At 44.8% G+C, this 21,943-nt stretch overlaps 2 protein-coding genes across 3 annotated transcripts; both read right to left on the reverse strand.

Annotated features, from left to right (window-relative positions):
- Nucleotides 1-571: 571 nt before the first annotated feature.
- On the reverse strand, nt 572-3,474 carry LOC123122082 (peroxidase 55). Its single transcript, XM_044542218.1, has 3 exons — nt 2,339-3,474; nt 1,488-1,679; nt 572-1,363 (listed from the first exon to the last, which is right to left on the reverse strand). Exons 1-3 carry the CDS (start codon nt 2,927-2,929, stop codon nt 794-796), a joined length of 1,353 nt encoding a protein of 450 aa, XP_044398153.1. The 5' UTR covers nt 2,930-3,474; the 3' UTR covers nt 572-793.
- Nucleotides 3,475-3,716: 242 nt separating this feature from the next.
- LOC123122083 (transmembrane emp24 domain-containing protein p24beta2) lies at nt 3,717-7,231 on the reverse strand. Of its 2 annotated transcripts, none has more exons than XM_044542219.1 (5): nt 6,924-7,231; nt 5,257-5,473; nt 4,879-5,065; nt 4,676-4,783; nt 3,717-4,048 (listed from the first exon to the last, which is right to left on the reverse strand). In XM_044542219.1, the coding sequence occupies exons 1-5, from the start codon at nt 7,229-7,231 to the stop codon at nt 3,915-3,917; spliced, it is 954 nt and encodes a 317-aa protein (XP_044398154.1). In that variant the 3' UTR covers nt 3,717-3,914. The 2 variants fall into 2 exon arrangements, with proteins under 2 accessions (XP_044398154.1, XP_044398155.1); XM_044542220.1 differs by lacking the exon at nt 6,924-7,231 and adding an exon at nt 6,321-6,447.
- Nucleotides 7,232-21,943: the final 14,712 nt, after the last annotated feature.

Below are 21,943 nucleotides of genomic sequence, written 5' to 3' on the forward strand. Positions count from 1 at the left end.
CTGCACCATCAGATAATGTCAGGCGCACATAGAGCAGCTCACGCAATGGGCGCTGCTCTATCATGCAGGCATCCTTGAAAGGGAGGAGGACCATCCAGTTGGATACCGTGTGACACCGCATCACATGTCCTGCACTCTACTGCTCTTCTCCTCTGTTTACTGTGGTTCGGTGGTTGTGCTGTTTGGCCTCATCACAAGTGGCATGTGTTGTTTGTGTTGAGTATATGATCTTTGTGACCGCTTAATTTGTGACATGGTATGTCTGCAAGTTTGAACTCAAACTCTTTGTATTTTGGTATGACCAAATGCAGTGATTTTGCTGTAATTTATAAATTTCTATTACGCCAGAGTATGTTACATGTCCACCTTGAGATGGGAAAATATATATACTATTACTATTTGGGATTGGTTATCTTTATTGGCTTGGCTAATCGATCACCACTGTAGTGTAGATTGTTGTTTATGAAGGGTTAATGTGTCCTCAATGTGGCATTGTAAGGTATGTTTTGAGGCGGTGTGCAGATGAAGCAAAACTGTTAGTTTTGTTCCACCTGGGGTACTAGCATTCAGATAAAAGAGCTCTATCTTTGAGAGCGAGAAACAAGATCCATTGGCTGCACCAGTAGTGCACATGACAATGAAGAATATTGTAGACAGTTTTAGATCAGACTGTGTTTGCTACTTGCGTGCATTATACTGTTTTTTTTTCTTTTTATCAATGCATCGAGACCGTATAACTTTTCTTCTCGGTTACAAAGCTAGTGTCACCGTGCCTGGCGGCCGGTTTCCTCTCCTACTTGCTGTTGAATGCGGTGCAGTCTCGTCTGATCTCCCCGTCGCCGCCGCTCTTCACCCCGACCCTCCCGAGCTTAACCATGGCCTCCTTGAACGCCTCGAAGAAGAGCGTCTGGTTCCCGGCGAACCCCTGCACGGCCGGCCGCGACGCGGCGCCGTCGTGCAGCGCCTGGTCGGAGGCGAACAGCCCCAGGCCCGCGGCGAGGTTGGCGTAGTATTTGTTGTCGAAGACGGTGGGCGTGACGGGGTCCATGTCGACGGCGATGGTCGGGTCGACGTCCGGCGGGCACGCCGCCATCAGCTGCCGCGCGTACGACGGGCTCAACGACGGGTCCACCGCGCCGCGCCGATAGAGCCGCCCCGCGAAGCGCGCGCAGTGGGAGAAGCCGACGGTGTGCGCGCCCGAGAGCGCGACCATGTCGTGCACGGCGAGGCCGTTGCCGTCGAACAGCACGGTGATGGCGTCCGGCTGCATGTCCGGGCCTGGCAGCCTGCCCGTGACGTCGCCGGCCTTGGAGACGAGCCCGTCCAGCCGGCCGAGCTCCACCGTCCAGCTCGGGCCCGACGACTGCCATCGCCGTGCACCGGCACAGGGATCAGACGCGCATTGTCAGGGACAGGATCACAGGGCACGACAGGACGTGCGATGTGAAGCATGGCAAGATGAAGGCGGAGCGTGATCGATGACAAACCATGGAGACGACGTCGCGGGCGGCGAGGGCGAGGATGTCGGCGCAGGAGACGACGCCGGGGCAGGCCTTCTCGACGGCGGCCTTGGCGCGCACGACGGTGTCGAAGCCGTCGCCGGCGAGGGACTGGTTGTCCGGCGCGTCCTTCTCGGCGTCGTTGCTGCTGGACGCGATCATCACCGACGCGTCACAGCCCTGCCCAACAAAACATGCCACCGCACCGCATGAGCATGAGCAGTAAAAAGATAGACCATCATCCTCAAATGACGTGGACCACGTGGTTGGCCACGTCGGACGCGGCAAAGCAGCCGGGTTGACAGGGAGGTCGTGCGGTCACATGGCCGAAGCGACGGGCGCGTGATCGCGGGGGCCGATCGAGCGAGCTTTGCCCACGCGCACTCGCACTCGAAGCCAGCAATTATCTGCCGCTCTGTCTGATCTGACCTGATCTCCACCTAACCTCGCTGAGAAAAGTACTACTCATCAAGTGCAAAATGCTCTCTGCTTTGCTGGGACAGGCAGATTAATCAGCCATTTACATTGTGATCTACTCACTCGAGATGGGACCAATCAGTGCCTGGCTAGTGGGGTCACATCACTAGTGCGTGCAGGACAAGCTGCTCGTGCCGCTGAGCTGGAAACTGGAAAAGCAGCTGGCTGCAACTTGCAAGTGCTTGCAATTTGATCTGCAAATGCAACTAGCTACATGTCCTGCAACTGTAAGAAATCCTCTTCCTCTAGCAGTGACGAGATCATGGGAGTTTACAGGGAAGAAAAGAATCTGATTCGAGAGAGAGCTCAGAGGAACCAACGATGCGTGGATGGATCCATCTCAGCGGCGGGCGGCGGCTCACCTGGACGAAGCAGTCGTGGAAGAAGAGCCTGAGGGTGGCTGGGACGGTGACGAAGGTCGCCCTCACCTTCCTGGCCACCGCCGACCGCACGATGGACTCCACGCGCGGGCACGTCCTGCGGTAGTGGTCCGGCGACAGCTTCGCCTCGCCGACGGCCGCCGCCGCCGCCACCACCACTACCGCCACGGCGAGCAAGCAGAAGCAGCCGCCCCTTCTCCGCCGCTCCATGGCCCTGACCCTGGAGCTCAGCCGCTCGGAGGTGCGATGCTTCCGCGTGCGCGTGCGCGTGCGTGTTGGAATCGAATTTTGGTTTCCCGTGGGGAGAAGGCAGCTATAGCTACAAGCTGCTGCTGCCTCACTGGTCACTCCAGCTACAAGTGACTGACAGTGAGAGGCGGGCCAGGGGACAGCAAAGATGGGCCTCCCTATGTATACAGCTTTTCCTCTCTCTTTTTCGTCTTGATCTCGAACTATTATACAGATGATGATTGAGCTGAGGATAATGGAAGCTGGCAGCTGTATTATCTGTAATACGATTTGCTGAAAGATATTATTCCCACAGAGGAAGTGTCCGTTAGTTACGTGAACCATTTTTAAAAGCGCATAGATTATGATCCTGGCACTGAAAAGGGATATATTCCTGGCTCGATGCTAGTGATAGAGAGACGGCCATGCCAAGTTGCCAATCATGTTGGGACTTTTCAAATGCTCATCAGTTTGAGACGCTCTGGAACCAATCAAATCTAGAGAGAAGAGGAATTTTGGGTTAAGTGAGGCTGGGCTGCACATGGGTTCCAACTGTTTCTTCTCCTTGGATTTGGCACCGTCTGACGATCGAGATCTCTTGTAAGTCCAGGCAATCAGATCAAGGAACCATAGCAGAATCACAAGATGATTGGATAATTCAAACTAAATTATCTATTTATCATTGGAAACATGGCCTGTGATTGGTCATATAAATGGTACTGAAGCAGACTAGCAGGTCTGGGCTGGCAGTCCACTCCTTTCAGTTCAATCCAGCCATTTTTCATTTTGTTCAGAGGGCTTGACAACAAAAGGATCCCCCTATTTATTTACAAAAAAAAACTCACTTCAACTTTCCCAAAACATAAACTTAGGAGCCCTTGTTGTTTGACCTTCATGTTTCAAACATTTTCATAATTGTGCCACGAAGCAGTTAGCACATACTACTCCCTCGGTTTCTAAATACAAGTCTCTTTCGAAATTTCAATACAAACTACATACGGACGTATATAGACATATTTTAAAGTGTAGATTCACCCATTTTGCTCCGTATGTAGTCCCTATTGGAATCTATAAAAAGACCTATATTTAGGAACGGAAGGAGTAGTATGCAAGTGTTGATGGATATCATAGCTGAACTGAAACTCAGGAGGTCAACTAGGATCACAGAAGGCACTCTAATGCTGCACCATACTGTGTCACCCAAATTACAAAATCCTCAAAGAAAAAAACTCATGAATATCTGAACAGGGTGTAGAACATCCTGAAACCACACACTGTAGTAATGAAGTCCAGTCGGGTTGGTGAGTATGAGGAGAGCTAGAGGTAGAAATTAGACCCTAGATGTACCCAGCTTACGCTCGAAGAGGCGTCGCAGCAAGTAGACCTGCACAGCACTGGCTGCGATAAGGGCAGCTGATTCGAGGAGTGCCTTGTGAATAGCCCTCGTGCTCATGTTCTCGTTTACTGCATCGCAATAGATAAGGAAAATATTACGCCTTTAGCAACTATGCTTTTTATGGTGATTTCAAACATGCAACAGAGTAAATAAAATTCTGACGTGACAGCAGAAATTAGTTAGACATCGGGGAGAAAGACTGTGCAAATGTGCAATAGAAGGAATCTGCTAGAAAAATGATGTCGATACAAAATATAACATGCTCACGATCCTAGTTGTGGAGTACCCAGAGGCCCCCGAAACTCAAAACTAGCCATCTTTTCAAGTTGGTAAATGGTACTACTCCGTTCCGAATTACTTGTCGCACGTATGGATGTATCTAGATGTATTTTAGTTCTAGATACATTCATTTCAGCGACGAGTAATTTGGAACGGAGGGAGTATAACTGTAGCTGAAGTTGATTGTGCTGACACCTTCAGACAAGATGAACAAATAGCAGGCTGGAGCACCTAACAGTGTTAAAAATTATTTTTCATTAAGCATCAGGAGAATCGCACATTGGCCAATGGTTACAGGTTACAGCTCAGAGGTGCTATTCGGATAAAAGAGAAAGAGGAAGACAAGAGAGCCTTAAAATATTACAATGCACTAGTACTTACAAGTTATAAGAGAGAATGTGAGAGGAGAAACTTACATATTGCTTGGCGGTCTGTTTGGGCAGTTAGCCAGTGCTGTTCAAACAGAACGTTGTACAGATCTTCATCCAACTTTCTTATTTGTTCAAACAAAGGACCAAAATGCTCTGCACCATTTTTTCAGAACAAAGGAATTAGTGGTGCACACACTGGTCTCTACACCATTTGATGTGCATGAGAGAGAGAGAGAGAGAGAGTTTACCATCTTTGGCATGCTGGTCAAAATATGAAAAATGACCAACATGCACATCAAAGTCCACAGTTTCATGATACGGGGACTTATTGGTGAAGCAGAAACGGTGGACACCTCTCTTCTGAACTATGAATTCGAACTTATCACTAACCTTGGCACGAGAATCATGGACTTGATTGCCATTAGGGTCTTTCACCTGCAATAAATCATGACTGAATCAGTTTCAGTGGATGTGACTTGCAGAAAATCATCTTAGTGAAAGAAGTATACAGATAAACTACAAAAATAATGACAGTGAGCCAATTATCGTTCCCTGCCAACAACAAGCACATATTTCGTCATGCTAAAGTTAATGGAGTAATGCACATGTGGAGAAAAAGACCATACCACGAGATCGACACCATCCTCGCTGTAGTGCCAAGGAGTGTCTGCCTTGATCACAACAAATGATACATGAACTGTATCCCCTTCATAATCAACATTGTGAGAGAAGCACTCTCCCCTGTCCATCACAAAGCGAATAGCCACAGCATGGCGCAAGAAAGGCACAAGGCATAGGACCAAGAAATAACCCAATCTCAAGCCCCTCACGTCCATCATCTGACTGGCAGAGACAAAATTAAACAAGTTAGACCCTGTCCAACTACGATTGGGGGCATTATCAAAAGACTGCAGTCCAACTACATGACCCCATTCATGACAGTTGGATTAGCGCTTCTCAACTCAAAACTCTGACGACCAAGGGCACCGAACTGAAGACCAACATAGAGCATCTCCTTCTCAAATCAACACGGATCCATGACTTCGAATCCACAGGAATACATGACTACATGGCAATACTACACTAGTGCTACTGTGGCATCAAGGGGTGGCCTCGGTATGAGAGTTTACAGTGAAAAAATCGCAGACTCTGAAGATAACAAGTGAATTAACGCATCAGATTTCAGGCGATTGCTTCATTCACAGGATAGATGCACAGGTACAAATTTCCGCACTGGAAAAATTACCGACTGAACCAAGATACAGACAGATAAGCGTAACCTAGGGTAAGAGTTAAACTACCTCCCCATCTCCAAACCTAGGGCACAAGCGCAAGGAGCCAAGCATTCCCGCTAGATCTAGACGGCGCTCCCAGGAACCAAAATCAGAGGGCGTCCTCCCTCTCCGTGAATTTCAGGCAGCGAAATGAGAAACCAGTAGCGCACACAAGGCGCGCGCACCACGGCATCCAAACAGCGACGGGACGGGACTCGGACTACCCCGAGAAATTTCACGAATCTAGCCGCGGGAGAGATGGCGATTTCCTTCCCCAAAAATAAATCGAATTGCGAACGCGAGCCGTCCCGCGCGGCTGGTCGATCGATTCAGAGGAAGGGGAGGGGATCGATCCGGGGGGGGCGGCGGGCGAAATCGAAACGCGCGTGGTGGGAGATTGGGTGGATCGAGCTGACCTTGGGCGAAGGCGGTTCCGGCGAATCTCCGGCGGGGGTGCGGAGGAGGAGTTTCGGTGGGGAGAAGAGCGCAGCGCACGAGAGGTTTTCTCTGCCTTTTCGTTGGGTTTATTACGTGACTTGTTCATCTGGGCATCCTCTGGGCCTTTGGGTGAACCCTCGGGCCCACTTTCCAGTAATGGCGTCATGCACGGGCTCGGCCCAGAGATTAAGGGCCAGTTCTTTTGGTGGCTTCTAGAATAAGCTGCAATAAGCTGCCCCCTACCTAGCTTATTCTAGAAGCCCAACCAAATTTATGTTTTTAGAAGCCTAGTAGTTAAGACTTGACTAATAGGCTTATAAAAAGAAAATTTTGTTTGGGCTTCTAGAATAAGCTGGGTAGGGGGCAGCTTATTCTAGAAGCCCAAAAAAGCTAGCAAAAGAACTGGCCCTAACTTTTTTACTGGAACCGGATATAGTAGATTTTTAGGGGGAAATGACCAATTTAAGCGGGTGGATCCCCCTCGTCAGGTGAGGAAATAAAAAAGAGTGATTGTACCTAGGCCTTACCTTTTCTAAATTTTGGCCAAGCCCAACCCGAAGAGGGGCAGGGTCGTCTCCAACCCCTCGCTAGGAGAACGACGCGATGGCAGAGCGTGCACTAGCAGCTCCCCAGCATCCACCTCCTCACCCACGAGATGAGCAAGACCCCCTAGACCTATCCTTTTCTTGCATCTCATTCTTTCCCTCTCTCTTTCTCGGATTTGAGCACCGCAGAGCGCCGACCGCCGTCGACGTAGCCACAAGCAACCCCTTGCTAAACCACCGTGTGTAGAGACCTCCAACATCTCACGCCAGTCCTCTGCACTGAAGTATTCGAGCCTAGAAGCATGGAGTCGTCCCAATCGAGCCGCCTTCTCGATTGTGGCCATCGGATGCCGAAGCACGATTTGTAGCGCACAAACGAGCTCCGCCCTAGCCTTCGCCTCTATTAGACTTGCAGTGAGCCTCTCCTAGTTTCCCGCCTCCTCTAGAGCTCATAGTCATGCTATAGCCATCGTCCACACGAGCTCAGCGCCGCCCTAGCCGTCGTCCACACGAGCTCACACTTTTTGTTGCAAATCTAATGCATTTTCTCTCTTAAATTGAAAGTTATATCACAAGAGGAGATTGCCGGTAGCTGGAATTCTAGACCTAAAAAGAGCTACAACGGGGATAGCTATTCTCCGGAGACTCTAAATGACCTGAAAAATTACTAAGATTTTTTGAAATATATAAAAAATACTGGAAGAAAAAGATACAAGAGAGGACCCTCCCTGGGCCCACAAGCTCAGGTGGCGCCGTCCCCTGGGGCGCGCCATGTGAGCTTGTGGGGCCCATGGAGGTCCACCGATGCCCATCTTCCGCTATATGAAGCCATCTTCCCTAGAAAAAATCAAAGACTTTCTAAACAAAGCGTCATCGTCTCGTGGCAGAACCTGAGCATGAGCACTTTTGCTCTTCGACGAAGCCATTCTGTCGAGGATACTTCCCCACGGGAGGGGGGAATCAAAGCCATCATTATCAGCAACACTCCTCTCATCGTGGGAAGACTCATCTCCATCAACATTTTCACTGTTGGCTTACTTACTATAATCATTCAATAATGTTCTTGGAAATCGGATAAATGTTCCTTAATTCAAATAATGTTGTTGTGGTTTCAAAAAATGTTCGTCAACTCAAATAAAGTTCTTGGAAATCCAAGTAATATTCTTTAATTCAAATAATATTCTTAGAAGTCAAAAAATGTTCCTTAATTCAAATAATGTTCTTGGCATTCGAAGAAATGTTCGTGAATTGAAATAAAGTTATCGGAAATCCAAAAAGTAATCTTTAATCGAAATAGTGTTCCTGGAAGTCAAAAAAATGCTATTCGATTCCAATAATGTTCTTGGGATTTCAAAAAATATTTGTCAACAAATATAAAATACACGGAAGTCAAAAAGTATTCCTCAATTCAAATAATATTCTTGGCATTCAAAAAAATGATCATCAATTTAAATAAATTTCCTTTAAATAAAAATATATTTGTCAATTCAAATAATGTTCTTGGGATTTAAAAAATGTTCATCAATTGAAATAAAGTTCTTGGAATTCCCAAAATGATCGTGGAATTTCCAAAAAATATTCGTCGGTTTGAATAAGGTTCTTGAAATTCCAAAATATGTTTTAAACTAAAATTATTGAAAATCAAATAAATGTTGCTCAATTCAAATAATGTTCTTGGTATATCCAAAAATGTTCACTAACTCAAATAAAGTTATTGGAAATCCAAAAATTGTTCTTTAATGCAAAAAATATTCCTGGAAGTCAAAAAATCTTTCCTCAATTCAAATATTGTTCTTAGCATTCAAAAAAATGTTCCTTGATTTGGATAATGTTCTTGGAATTCCAACAATTGTTCTTTAATTCAAATAATTTTCTTGGAAATCAAATAAATGATGGTCTATTCGAATAATGTTCTTGGAATTTCAAAAAATGTTCATCAACTAATCTAAAGTTCATGGAGATCCAAACAATGTTCTTTAATTCAAAATAATGTTCTTGCAAGTCAAACAATTGTTCCTCGATTCAAAATATTGTTCTTGTCATTCAAAAAAATGTTTGTGAATTGAAATAAAGTTCTTGGAAATCAAAAAAATGATCTATAATTGAAATAGTGTCCCCGAAAGTCAAAAAATGTTCCTCAATTCAAATAATATTCTTGGGATTTCATAAAATGTTTGTCATCCCAAAAGAAAAACCGCTTGGAAATCCTAGGACCTTTACTACTGTACCGAACCAGCAACCTTCGCGCCAAGCGATGACCGCCGTAAGCTAGCATATAGAAATGAGCAAGAAACGTATGCGCTTTAACAACAAAGCGCCCATCCCTTGTTCTTTCGCTTGGAAGCTCAATCCCCTCGCTTCTTCTTTCGCTTCTACGCCCGTGCTTTCAGCAAGTTCTTACTAGTCGTCACTCAAGGAGGGAGCTCCAACCACTGCGCCCGAAGGCTTCGCACAATAGTTCTCCCTATCGTCGTGATCCACCTTTGGGTGTTTCTCCACAGAGCGGAACTCCACAAAGGTTCTTGGAAATCCAAAAAAGGTTATTTAATTAAAATATTGTTCTTGGAAGTCAACAAAATGTTCCTCAATTCAACTAATGTTGTTGGCATTCCGAAAATAATTCATCAATTCAAATAAAATTCTTCGAAATCCAAAAATTGTGCTCAATTCAAATAATGTCTTGGGATTATAAAAAGTGATTCTCAATTAAAAAATGTTCTTGGAATTCCAAAAATGTTCTTCAATTCAAAAAGAAATTTCAAAACAATGTTCCTCGGTTCGAATAATGTTCTTGTAATTCCAAAACATGTCTTTAATTCAAATAATGTTCTTTGAAATCAAATAAATGTTGCTCAATTCGAATAATGTTCTAGGGAGTTTCTTAAAATGTTCAATCTAAAGAATGTTCTTAAATATCAAATAATGTTCTTGGAAGTCAAAATTTGTTCCTTGATTCAAACTATTGTTCTTGGCATTAAAGAAATGTTCATGAATTGAAAATAAAGTATTTGCAAACCCAAAAATTATTCTCTAATTGAAATAGTGTCCCTAGAAGTCAAAACGATGTTCTCAATTCAAACAATGTTCTTAGGATTTCAGAAAATGTTCGTCAACTCAAATAGAGTTCTTAGAAATTCGAAAGTGTACTTTATTTCAAATATTGTTCTCAGAAGTAAAAAAATGTTCCTCGATTCAAATAGTGGTTTTGGCATTCCGAAAAAGATTCATCAATTCCAGTTAAGTTATTCGAAATCCAACAATTGTTGTTCAATTCAGATAAAGTTCTTGGGATTTTTTTAAATGTTTGTCAACTGAAATAAAGTTCTTGGAATTCCAAAAATGTTTGTCGATTCAAAACGGAATTTCAAAACAGTGTTCCTCAATTCTAATAATGTTCTTGGAATTCCCAAAATTGTTCTTTAATTAAAATAATATTCTTGGTAAAAGTGTTGCTCAATTCAAGTAATTTTCTTGGGATTTCAAAAAATGTTCGTAAACTCAAATAAAGTTCTTGAAAAAAAATCCAAAAATTGTTCTTTAATTCATATAATGTTCTTGGAAGTTTAAAAATTGCTCTTCAATTTAAATATCATTCTTAGCATTCAAAAAAAGTGTTCGTGTATTGAAATAAAGTTCTTGGAAATCATATCTAAGAGTATATTTGTCAGCTAAGTCAGTAATTTCCTTATTTAAGCGAAGTGTAGAGAATATGTGCTTAATAGTACCCAGTGGAAATCTATGAATTCTAGGCATCTTGATTGTTGAGCAGGTACTTTATGAAAGTAGAAATAAAGTAAGGTGGTGATGAGCCATTCTTTGGAGAACACGTGCACATATTAGTGTCATTGATAATTATATTGTTTTGAAAGTAAGGTGCTAAATACCGTGAGACCGATTCAATTAATACATTAGTAAAAATAGTAAAATTTGTATTACCAAGTATATGCCAAAAAGCCCTACAATGGTACAAAAATGAAAAATGTTTCTAGCCATGGATTATGACCACACCTAAAAGAAAGGGAGAATTCCACCCGTGGATTATCACCAAAAAAACTACAACCACTCAGCTTAAGAAAATCAACTACCAGTCCCTAGATTATGACCAAAAAAGGCGTACAATAACCACATCTTAACAAATCAAGCTTCACACTTCGATAACACCACACTAGCAAAACAGATTAACTCCTAACCCTAGTTATAACAATTCGAGTTTAAGTTCCATCACATCTTAAAATAGAGCAAAATTAATAAGCACCGGATCTTACATGTAACCACACAAAACACTATAATAGTTCATCTCCTATGCTTGGGTTATGTCCTATATCAAAACCACAACTACCACATCTAATATCAGTTCAAGTTCGACCTTTGGCCTATGACTAGAAAACAAAAACTAGTGAGAACAAGAACTAAACAGTAGAACAATAGAGATAAACAGTAGAACAGTACCACACAAGACCCATCTTATAACAGTTCTAGTACAAGTTCCGGTTCTAAACTAGAAGAGAGCTACAACACTATCACCAAAACGATTGCCAATGCATAAGTATACACATGGGAATTCCGAAGCATCTACACAATTGAAGGGACATGCTTGTTCACTTCTCTAGCCATGTCCAACACATCTCAAAACAAATCCACGCAAAGGGTTATGGACAGAAGTGTCAAGCACCAGAACAACAAAAAAGTTGACCCAATACTTGCTGTAATGATTTAACTACAACCATGTAGAACAACAACCACGATCTGTTAGATCTCAGCCGAACCTGCAAACACAAATAGAAAAGCAAAGCCGAAGCAGTTGAGGAACCTAGGAAATTGGAATTAAACCCAAACGGGGAACACCGGGTCTGACGAACCTCGGCCAATTATCACTAAATTGAAGTGCTATTCCTCGGAATATGGTTGCCAAAACACCGGCTACCAAGAAAAAAGAACAAATTAGCTAACACTAACTTCCATCCGAGAGACTTGCAGGAAGGGGAGAGAAGATGAAGAAGAGCCAGAGCACCTACCGCTCTGAGGCGCACGAAGGAGGAAGGAATGACGATGGGACGAAGAATCGATAGGAAGAAGCAGAGAGATCGAGAGGAAGACGTAGAGAAGGAATTGAGACGAAGCAGCTGCGCGAGGAAGAAAGGGGAACAAGGAAACAAGCATGCACCAGTGGAGTCGGTTGAAATAGGAAACAGGAACAGAGGCCGGCCCCATACAGGTGAAGGGTGTGCGGCGCCTCGATAGTTTGACGCAAAATGTGTCAAATAGGGATTTCCCTATAGTTCTTTCATGTGGAACGGCTCCTCAGAGCATTGTCGTTTTTCTTTGAGAAAGGTGTGATAGCTCCCGGGTGCCCCTACACCCTGTATGAACATTAAATTAAAAGAATTAGAAAATTTTGAAACTTTGTGACATCAAATATGGTCAAACTTGTTAGGTTCCTGCAAGTTTTCATAACAAAATATCATATAGAGAAAGGTGTACGCATGAGTTTCAGATTTCAGTGCTAAAAGTGCTCAAAACTTCAAGTACCGAAATCTTTTTCTTGTGTAGATCTCCTCGAATGTTTTTTGGCATGAAAACTTGCAAGCACTTACAAAGTTTGATCATATTTAACATTGCAAAGTTTTAGATATTTTTTATTTGTTTTCTATTATTTTTGAATTTACTATTCATAGAGGGTGTAGGGGCACCCGGGAGCTGAAAAATCACTCTCGTTTTCTTTTCCTAGTCTACCAGTGCCATGAGGGTGTTGGTGTTTTTTCTTTTCTTTTCTTTTCTTTTCCTACTCTACCAGCGCCATGGGGGTGGAGAAGGATGTCCGCTCTTATTGTCTCCGGCGGCGGTAGATGGTCGGCTTGGCCTCCTCTCCTCATCAAGGGAAGAGAGGCAATGGAGCAAGCTATATATGCACGCGCAGGCCCTGGAAAACCATGCCACTATTTTCTCCATGGCTAGAAGATGGAAATTATAGTTTCCCTGGATAATTGGCCAGAGTTTCTTCATCATAATTTAGTTTAAATTATCTTACAACTGTTTGGAAGTACTGCAAGTCACAAAAATTATAAACTCAACCGACAACAATGATCAATGCTGGTGAATCCAGTAAAATTACATAAATTGGACAGCTTGCGAATAAGTTATTATTGAAGTAGTACCACGGACCCCCAAACATTGGAGAACTATAGGAGCTTAAAAGGCAAAGCACAACACAACTAAGTTTACATTATTTAACATTGAAAAACCACGATGATTTGACATCTGAACGTCACAAAGCATAGCACCGGCTACAAGGCTCCAGAATGTTGAACTTCACTGCAGAGGGAACTTTCTCCTCAATGTATGTTTTCACAGCCAAGACTGATTTATGAGCCTCCCTTATATCCGCAGTTTCTAGTGGAGCGCATTTACTGTGAAAGATGCTAGAACGCCGATAATTCGCGGGAAAAGTGTCCAATGTAAGGCGCCGAAGTGATGTTGTCTTCTCAAGAATATGGCATGTTAGCTCAAGCATGCTCTTTTGGGGGTAGAAACCAGTGATCTCCACACTCTTGAGCTTGCCATGGTAGTGCTCTGGCATTCGCCTCAGAGACGAGGGGTCTCCCTCAAACGGGTCATACTTGGACTGTGCAACTCGTACCTGAAGGTCAAAGGCCAAGACATTGAAATTCATGATACAAGCATGGTTATTAGATAATCTTTGCAAGGTGAACAGTGACTTTCATACAAGACAAATTTCTCCAAGGAAGGAGAAGCTTCAAAAAAGAAACCAAGGATAAATAATCATAGTGCCGGTGATTATGCCATGAGAAAAGAAGAATATTCAAGATCTTGAGGTGGAGAAATTTGCTAGATATCACTGGAGCATTGATTATGTGCATAAAGATGTCTCGGGTTAATTATTCAAAGACATGGCTACTGCTATATCACTTACCAACTTAACAGTAAAATAATACCTCATAACCAGAACGTATGGTAAGAGTCTCAACTTTCGGCGCACAGGAAGGAAGGTTGTCAAGAGCATAACTAATGGCACACCTATTGTTCAACATCAGATTCTTCATTTTCCACGACTTTCCAAGCGAGAGTTGCACATTATGACCCAATAAGCGGAATCTGGAGATATTTGGAGCATTGATCTCTAGCACTTGAAGACTACATCCAATCACCTCCAGGAACCTGAGCTGCTGCAGCAGACGAGGTATCTCTAGGCGAATGATGTCAAAACAATATGAAGTCTCAAGTGTGCCAAAGCAAAGGAATTGGATAGAAGGCACCCTAGCTCATCCGCCGTAATATGCACCTCACTCAGAAGCAGCATTTTCAGGGTTCTCAAACCAAGTTGAAATGTGGGATGCAAGTCCAAATTGCCAAGGTAAAGATGCCGAATCGAGCCTTGACACATGTCAGATAGAAGCGTGCATGGAAAGTTAAACGTTGCCTTTTTCCTTGTTTTTCTGAAATAAACGTTGCCTCTCTCGTCAATACTACAAGATCAAGTTCTTCAATCCCTGGTGTAACTGCAATCTGGAGCCAACTGGTGAGACGATGATACGGTTCTGCATCATCAAAAATATCATAGTATCGAAGCCTGAATTTCCTCACCCCAGCGCCTGAGTGGTATGTTATAACACGGTCAATATTGTTGTTGTAGTCTCTTATAACATTCGGTCCCACTGCTCTCTCATATAAATTTTGTTTCAAGCACGTTGTTTCATTAGTGAAGGTAAGATTGGGATAACATCCCCAGGAGGATAGGAAGGAGTGAGACACACAGGCAGCACGGGCAGCATCTTGCATTGGCAGTAGGAAATATATATGACGCCAGATGTCCTACATGTAGAAGTAGAAAATATCATCATTAGACTTTCAGTACTAAGGAAGTATTCATTGTTGGATAAATGAGCAACTAGCTTTACTGAGGGCCAAGGGCCAGTACATATACAGATGTGGTAAAGTGCAGAAAAGCCCCTTATACAATGGGGATGTACACAAGAAACTATACACATCTAACACCCTCCCTCAAACTCATGGTGGATCAACAACACTGAGTTTGGAGAGGAAAAAGCCATGCTGCGCTCGAGTCTATGCCTTCGTGAAGAAGTCTGCCAACTGTAACTCAGAGGGCACATAGTGAAGAGCGAGAGTCTGATCCTGCACAGCAGCACGCACAAAGTGGGCATCCACACCGATGTGCGTGGTGAGCTCATGCTTCATCGGGTTGCGCGCAATACTGAGAGCACCGGTACTGTCTGACAGTAAGGGAGTCGAGGTAGTAGCAGACACACCAAAATCCTCAAGTAACCACCGTAACCAGATCACCTCAGCCGTCAACATAGCCATGGCTCGCGACTCAGCCTCGGTACTCGAGCGAGAAACTGCTGTCTGTTTCTTTGTCTTCCACGCAATAAGAGAGCCACCAAGAAAGACACAGTAAGCAGACAGCGAGCGTCGATCAGAGGGATCACTAGCCCAGGTAGCATCAGAGTAGACCTGGAGCTCAAGAGAGCTGGAGCGGGGAAAGAAAAGGCCTGAGAGATCGTGCCACGAAGATATCATAGAACACGGAGGAGATGACTGTAGTGGACAGAGGTGGGGGCTGAAACAAACTGACTCAGGATGTGGACAGGATAGGAGATGTCAGGACGCGTAATAGCAAGATAGACAAGACTGCCAACAAGGTGACGATAGCGAGTGGGAAGGAAGAGGGTCACCATCAGAGGCATGAAGCTGAACGTTGAGCTCCATAGGAGTCACAATTCTGCACTCATCACCGAGAGCAGCGCGAGCAAGAAGATCCTGAATATATTTTCTTGGGAGATGTAGAAGCCATCAGAGGTCGAGGAGATCTCAATCCCAAGAAAATAGCGAAGTGGACCAAGATCACTCATGAGGAATTGGTCGCGAAGGCGAGCCTTAACAAAGGCAATGTAGTCAGAGTCGTCACCAGTGATGATCATGTCATCAACATATAGAAGGAGAAGAGTCCGACCACGAGGAGACGTGTGAACAAACAACGCGGGATCATGATCACTGGGCAAGAAACCAGCGCCAGTCACCACAGAGGCAAAGCACTCAAACCAGGCGCGAGGGGCCTGTTTAAGACCATAGAGGAGCAGCGAAGTCTACAGACCATACCATCAGGAGCATAGTACCCCAGTGGTGGCTGCATATAAACCTCCTCACGCAACTCGCCATTGAGAAAGGCGTTCTGAACATCAATTTGAGAGATAGACCAATGACGAAGAGAAGCGACAGTAAGAAGAGTGCGGATAGTGGTCATGTGGGCCACAGGAGCGAATGTCTCATCATAATCCCATCCCTGCTCCTGCTGAAAACTACGGGCCAGAAGACGCGCTTTGTAGCACTCAAGAGAACCATCAGAGCGAGTCTTAATCTTGTAGACCCACTTGCAGGTGATGGGACGAACACCGGAAGGGAGGGAAACCAGATCCCATGTGCTAGAGCGCTCAAGTGCAGCAGGCTCTTCGGCCATCGCAAGCTGCCATTCAGGCTGAGTCATGGCAGTCCGATAGGAAGTGTGGGCTCAGCAATAACTAAGAGATCATACCGATCAGGAGAGTAGCGATCAGGCGGGGGGCAAGGCCGACCACGGAGGTTATGAACCGGGGGAGGCGTGAAGGGAGGTGCCCCAGAGGTGGAAGGCGCGTCAGGGGAAGCATCCTCAGAACGAGGGCGACGAGTATAGTGGAGAGGAAACGGTGAGAGAGGGCGACGGACTGGAGATGATGGTGGACAGGTGGAGGAGGAGGATGGGGAAGATGGGGTCGGTGGTGAAGGAGAAGGAAGGAGAGGTGCAGGAGGAGGAGGTTAAAAATGAGGCACAAAGCAGGGTTATCGGGGAGAAGAAGAAAAGAAATATCTTCCACAGAAAAGATCGAAGAAGAAGAACGTGGGTAGTAAGAGCGAGACTCGTCAAAAGTCACATCACGCGAGATGCGCAAACGATGACCAACAGGATCCCAACAGCGATAGCCCTTGTGCTCATCACTGTAGCCAATGAAAACACACTCAACCGACTGAGCAGTCAGTTTGGTGCGTTCTCGAGGGGCAAGAAGGACATAGCACACACATCCAAACATACGAAGAGCTGAGTAGTCAGGAGAACGACCAGTGAGACACTCCATAGGAATACCACCCTGCAGAGCAGTCGATGGCTGAATGTTGATGAGATAGGTGGATGCAGAAACAGCCTGAGCCCAAAAGTGGGGCGGAAAGGAAGCAGCAATCATCAGCGCACGAGCCGTCTCAAGTAGATGACGATGCTTACGTTCGGCAACGCCATTCTGAGCATGAGCACCAGGACATGAGAACTGGGCAAGAGTACCCTGTTCCGCAAGAAAGCCACGTAACAGCTGGGAGATAAACTCACCAGCGGAGTCAGCATGAAAAGTATGAATGGGCATGGAAAACTGGGTGTGAACCATGGCAGCAAAACGTTTGTATATAGAGAGAACCTCGCTACGAGATTTCATGAAGTAGAGCCAAGTGTAGCGAGAGAAATCATCAATAAACAGGATATAGTAGCGATGACCACCTTTCGAATCAAAGGGAGCAGGACCCCAGACATCAGAATGAACTAAGTCAAAAGGACGATGAGATACTAACTCACTGGTAGGATAAGGTAATTGGGTCTGTTTGCCAAGTCTGCAACCATTACAATGTAAAGAAACATCTCCAGATACAGACCCTAAGAGGCCCTGACGAACTAAAGAAGATAAGTGAGAACCACAAATGTGACCAAGGCGATGATGGCACTGCTAGAAGGATGCATACGAAGAGGCAGCAAGAGCATGGGAGCTGGCAGAAGTGGTGGCAGCGGAAGGAACACAAAGCCAGTCAACCTCGCAAAGGCCCTCTGCACTACAAAAAAAATACACTTCCGTGATGATACGTGTTTGTCATAGTAGGTCGCGTTTTTTGGCATGCATGTACATCCATGACAAATTTATGAAAGAATCAAGATAGTCATACCTGTGCTGTCGTAGAAGTGTTCCATGACATTACCAAAATTATCATCACGGAAGTGTCCACTTCCATGACGATAAATCGCGCGTCACAGAAGTGCTTTCGTCAAGGGTGACCGACACGTGGCATCCACCGTAACGGAACGCCGTTAAGCTATCGGGTCGTGTTTTGGATCCGATAACCCGTTAACAGCCCCGACCAATGGGGATTTTCCACGTGTAAAATCATCATTGGCTGGAGGAAACACGTGTCGGCTCACCGTTGGGACAGATGCCATCCGCTCATTGGACCGAAGGCGCCTATGATACGGCAACACGTGGCGCGGCCCAACAGAGGCCCATTCCTGTGAAAAGGCCGGCCCGTTTGACTTGGTCAAAAGGTGGCGGGCCGGCCCACGGAAAGCCTGTTAACGGCCTGTTCGCATATAGCCCATTTACAGCCCGCTAACCCAGGGCCCGTTACGCCCTATCCGAATTAGGCCCAGTAGCGTCATCTGGGCCGTCCAATATGATTCAGCCCGTTTTAACTTCCGGCCCATGTGTGGCCCATGACTTCTTTCGGCCCATATGAGGACCTTTGTAACTCTTGGCCCATTAATGGCCCGTGGTGAAACTGGCCCGTAATGAACAGTGTATCACTTTATACCCATTAATGGCCCGTTATTCCATTGGGCCGTTTCCAGCCCAAGTTATCTTTCGGCCTTCTCAGGGCCCATTGATTCTTGGGCTCATTTGCAGCATTCGGTTACATACGGCCCGTTACTGTCATTTTCTGCTTGTGGGCCAAATTCAGCCCGTCGTTACAGTCGGCCCGTTTGCGGACCGTTAATACGTTGGGCCGTTTTCATGTCAAAAAAACCCGTTGGGCTGTTTTCATAGAGTTATCAAATACGGCCTATTAACGGCCCGTTATGGTCCACGAATAGTACGGCCCATGATTGGCGAAATGATGATATGCCCCGTAGAAGGCACATGGATCCTACGGCCCGCATGAGGCCCATGGATAGTACGGCCCGTAGAAGGCCCATGGATCATACGGCCCGTAGAAGGCCCATGGACCCTACGGCCCGTAGAAGGCCCATGGACCCTAAGGCCCGTATAGAAGGCCGATGGATCCTATGGCCGGACGAAGGCCCATGGATCATACGGCCTGCAGGAGGCCCATGGTTACAACAGTCCGTGTGTTGCCACGATTATTTTGGCCTAGTTACCAAAAATAGGCTATTGTGGCCACTAGAAAAAAACAAAAAAAGAACTGCAGTGACTACAAGCAAACAACTAAACAAGACAATAAGGAAATAAATAAGCAAGCAATTAACGCTAGCCTATTACCACTATTACACATATTACATCCACTGGGCATCAAAGTTCGCCACCAGTGCAAATATAGGGAACAAAGCAGCACATTACATACACTGGCCGTCAAAATTGGCCACCAGTGCAAATAAACGCGGCAGCAAAACAAGAGCATAACTGAAACAACTTCAGAAGAGCTCAAGAAATGTTATCCTGGGTATCCACCATGCTGGCAATAAGCTTAGCAAGCTGATTAGCTTTGTCCTGTTTGGCGCTAAAATCCTCCAACGCTTGCTGTTGCACCAGAAAGTATGCATCTGAATGCTCCAGGGACTTCCGCAGTCCTTCCGCTTCTTGTCGCAGCACAGCTGATCGATGTCTTTCAGCTTGTAGTTGAGACTCAAGAAACCGAACTGATTCAGACAGTGAGTTTGAATAGCTTGTGCAAGCGGTAGTGGCCAGTAACTCGAACACTAAACCAAGACAGGACTTTGGGGTTGTCTCGCTGTCTTCAAGATAGTCTTCCTTAGCTGTTTTATCAGCTTTGTTGGAGACCAACAAGGATGTGTCACTATCCTGAACCTTATCTGCATTACTTCCTTTACCATTGCTTAATAAGGCACTCTTCCCCAATATTCTGTCAGCATTCTAAAAGAAGAAACAAGCAGACACATAACAAGTTTAGCATGTACTAGTATATGAAACTCATTTCGGTGAACCAGTTCATTAGTAAGGTGGACAGGATTAAACTACCAAGTCTTCTATTGCCAAGTACTAGTACATAATAAAAGCATCAAACAAACATATATCTATGTCCTATGGTCACTGCATTGTCTTGCCAAATCAAAATAGAGACACGGTTCAAATCATATCAGTTCAAGACAAAGCAGCAGTGAAAGAATACAAAGCGTGGGAAACTACACGGCACAACAAGATTTCAGATGGGTACCACGGGTCTACATGTACAACAACACTATTGGCTCTGTTGTGATGCTAGTAATGTGCATGATATGAAAGTCAACTGTATACACAATTGAAATTGAAATCAACAGAGCTATTGATAAGAGCAAACCTGTTAAAGAAACATGCGTGAACATACCTGCTGTGCCATTGGAGTTTCGATTGGATCCTTCAATTTAAAAATAAGTTTGTATGAGTAAATACAGTGATACAAGAGCAAAGCAATCATAGTTAAAAAAGGCGCGCCTAAGCGAGCGCTTAAGCGCGCCTAGGCTCTAGGCGTTGGCAAAACGCATTGCGCATAACTACGCATAATCTGTGCATAACTGCGCATAAGCATGCGCTTTGGTCAGTAAAGCGCAAGGCGGTGGCAAAACGCACAATTAACGCCTAGCGCTTTTTTGAACTATGATAGCAATGGAATCTTAAATTAGAACAGTTGTTCTTCAGGTTTAGGCACTTGTTCTACATGAACAGAGTACAGTAAGACGCAAGAATATAATACTTAAAAATAGAAAATGAGCTCATAGACCTTACCACATTCTTGGTTCGGGACCAGTACAGAACAAGGCGTTCCCAGTCATCGTCCAGTAAATGTGTCTCAGGAGAACGTAAGGGAATTTGATGAGTTTCTTTGCCGGTGAAGTACGTTTTCTTCAGGTAATTCCGATACTGCCACCAAGCATTCTTGAAGATAGCAGAGGTATTAGCACAGGTTACCTCATCCTGAGTTTCCAAATCGGTCCTTCTCTATAGAGAAAAATGGGAAAATTTGCTGTATTATAACCATCATGGAGGTAGGATGTATGGGACGAAGCAAAGTAATTGCCATGAATAACATTACTTACACATAACTCCTGGACAAACACCTGCAACTGGCATTTTCCTTCATCTTCAGTATAATATTTCCAAGATGGGAAGATACGCACATACGATTTAACAACATCAAATGCGATAGATGCTAAACTACGACTAGCTGGTTGTGCTTCCTCCACAGGAATAGGCGTACTAACTGGTGGAGTTGGGGTTCGCCGTGATAGTACTGGCCCTTTGGGCACTGGAGCTGCCTTACTAACTGCTCTTGTTTGGGAGCTCTGTGGTGGAGATGGTGCTGTGTCAACAGGAACTGGGTTACTATCGGCTGGGGTTGGGGTTAGATTGGGTGAAGCTGGTTCTCTGTCCATCGCAGTAGGGGTACAATCTGCGAGAGTTTGGGTTATGTGTGGTAGGGCTGGTTCTTGTGCATGTACAACCGGGGTGCTATCTCCACCAAGAGGTAGCACTGTTTTATTTGAAGACCGTGTTTTTAGTCCGCTAGATACTGGCATCACCCGCTCCAATTCAAATGGCTGATAAACAGGAAACATAGTTGAATGTACAGACATTGTATGAGAGACAGATGCAATAGATAGTGTGGAAAAAAGAGGGCATGAAATAGTTGACATGTATATTGTTTAACTAAAACGGATAGCATGACATAATTTCACATATATGATGTCTATCTAAACTGGATAGCATAGCATAACATAATTCAAAGATATGATGAATAACTAAACAGGATCGCATGACATAATTCACCTACATGTTATCTAAGTAATCAGGATCGCATCATTTAATTCACATATGTGATTTATATGCTAAACAGAGGGCATTCGATATGATGTCTGAACTAAGAACATGGTGTTGAATATTGTGTATATGATGTCTAAACTATGCAATGCAAGACACCGTATGCATGATATGAGCAGTATAACCGTGCCAAGTTAGAGCATACACCTCAGTGGGGGAATAGGACTGGTCATCTGTCTCTGAATC

The sequence above is a fragment of the Triticum aestivum genome, chromosome 5D (assembly GCF_018294505.1).
Source record: "Triticum aestivum cultivar Chinese Spring chromosome 5D, IWGSC CS RefSeq v2.1, whole genome shotgun sequence".
Taxonomy (NCBI): domain Eukaryota; kingdom Viridiplantae; phylum Streptophyta; class Magnoliopsida; order Poales; family Poaceae; genus Triticum; species Triticum aestivum.

Excerpts from the sequence above, each read along its gene's own strand:
- LOC123122083 (XM_044542219.1), bottom strand. The coding sequence starts at position 7,231 with ATGGCCACAATCGAGAAGGCGGCTCGATTGGGACGACTCCATGCTTCT. Across the intron at positions 5,474-6,923 it reads CGTCGTTCTCCTAGCGAGGG|TCAGATGATGGACGTGAGGG; the intron begins GTTGGAGACGAC and ends TGTCTCTGCCAG. Across the intron at positions 4,049-4,675 it reads AACAGACCGCCAAGCAATAT|TAAACGAGAACATGAGCACG; the intron begins GTAAGTTTCTCC and ends ATTGCGATGCAG.
- LOC123122082 (XM_044542218.1), bottom strand. The coding sequence starts at position 2,929 with ATGGTTCACGTAACTAACGGACACTTCCTCTGTGGGAATAATATCTTT. Across the intron at positions 1,680-2,338 it reads TCCACGACTGCTTCGTCCAG|GGCTGTGACGCGTCGGTGAT; the intron begins GTGAGCCGCCGC and ends TTTGTTGGGCAG. Across the intron at positions 1,364-1,487 it reads CCCGCGACGTCGTCTCCATG|TCGTCGGGCCCGAGCTGGAC; the intron begins GTTTGTCATCGA and ends CGGCGATGGCAG.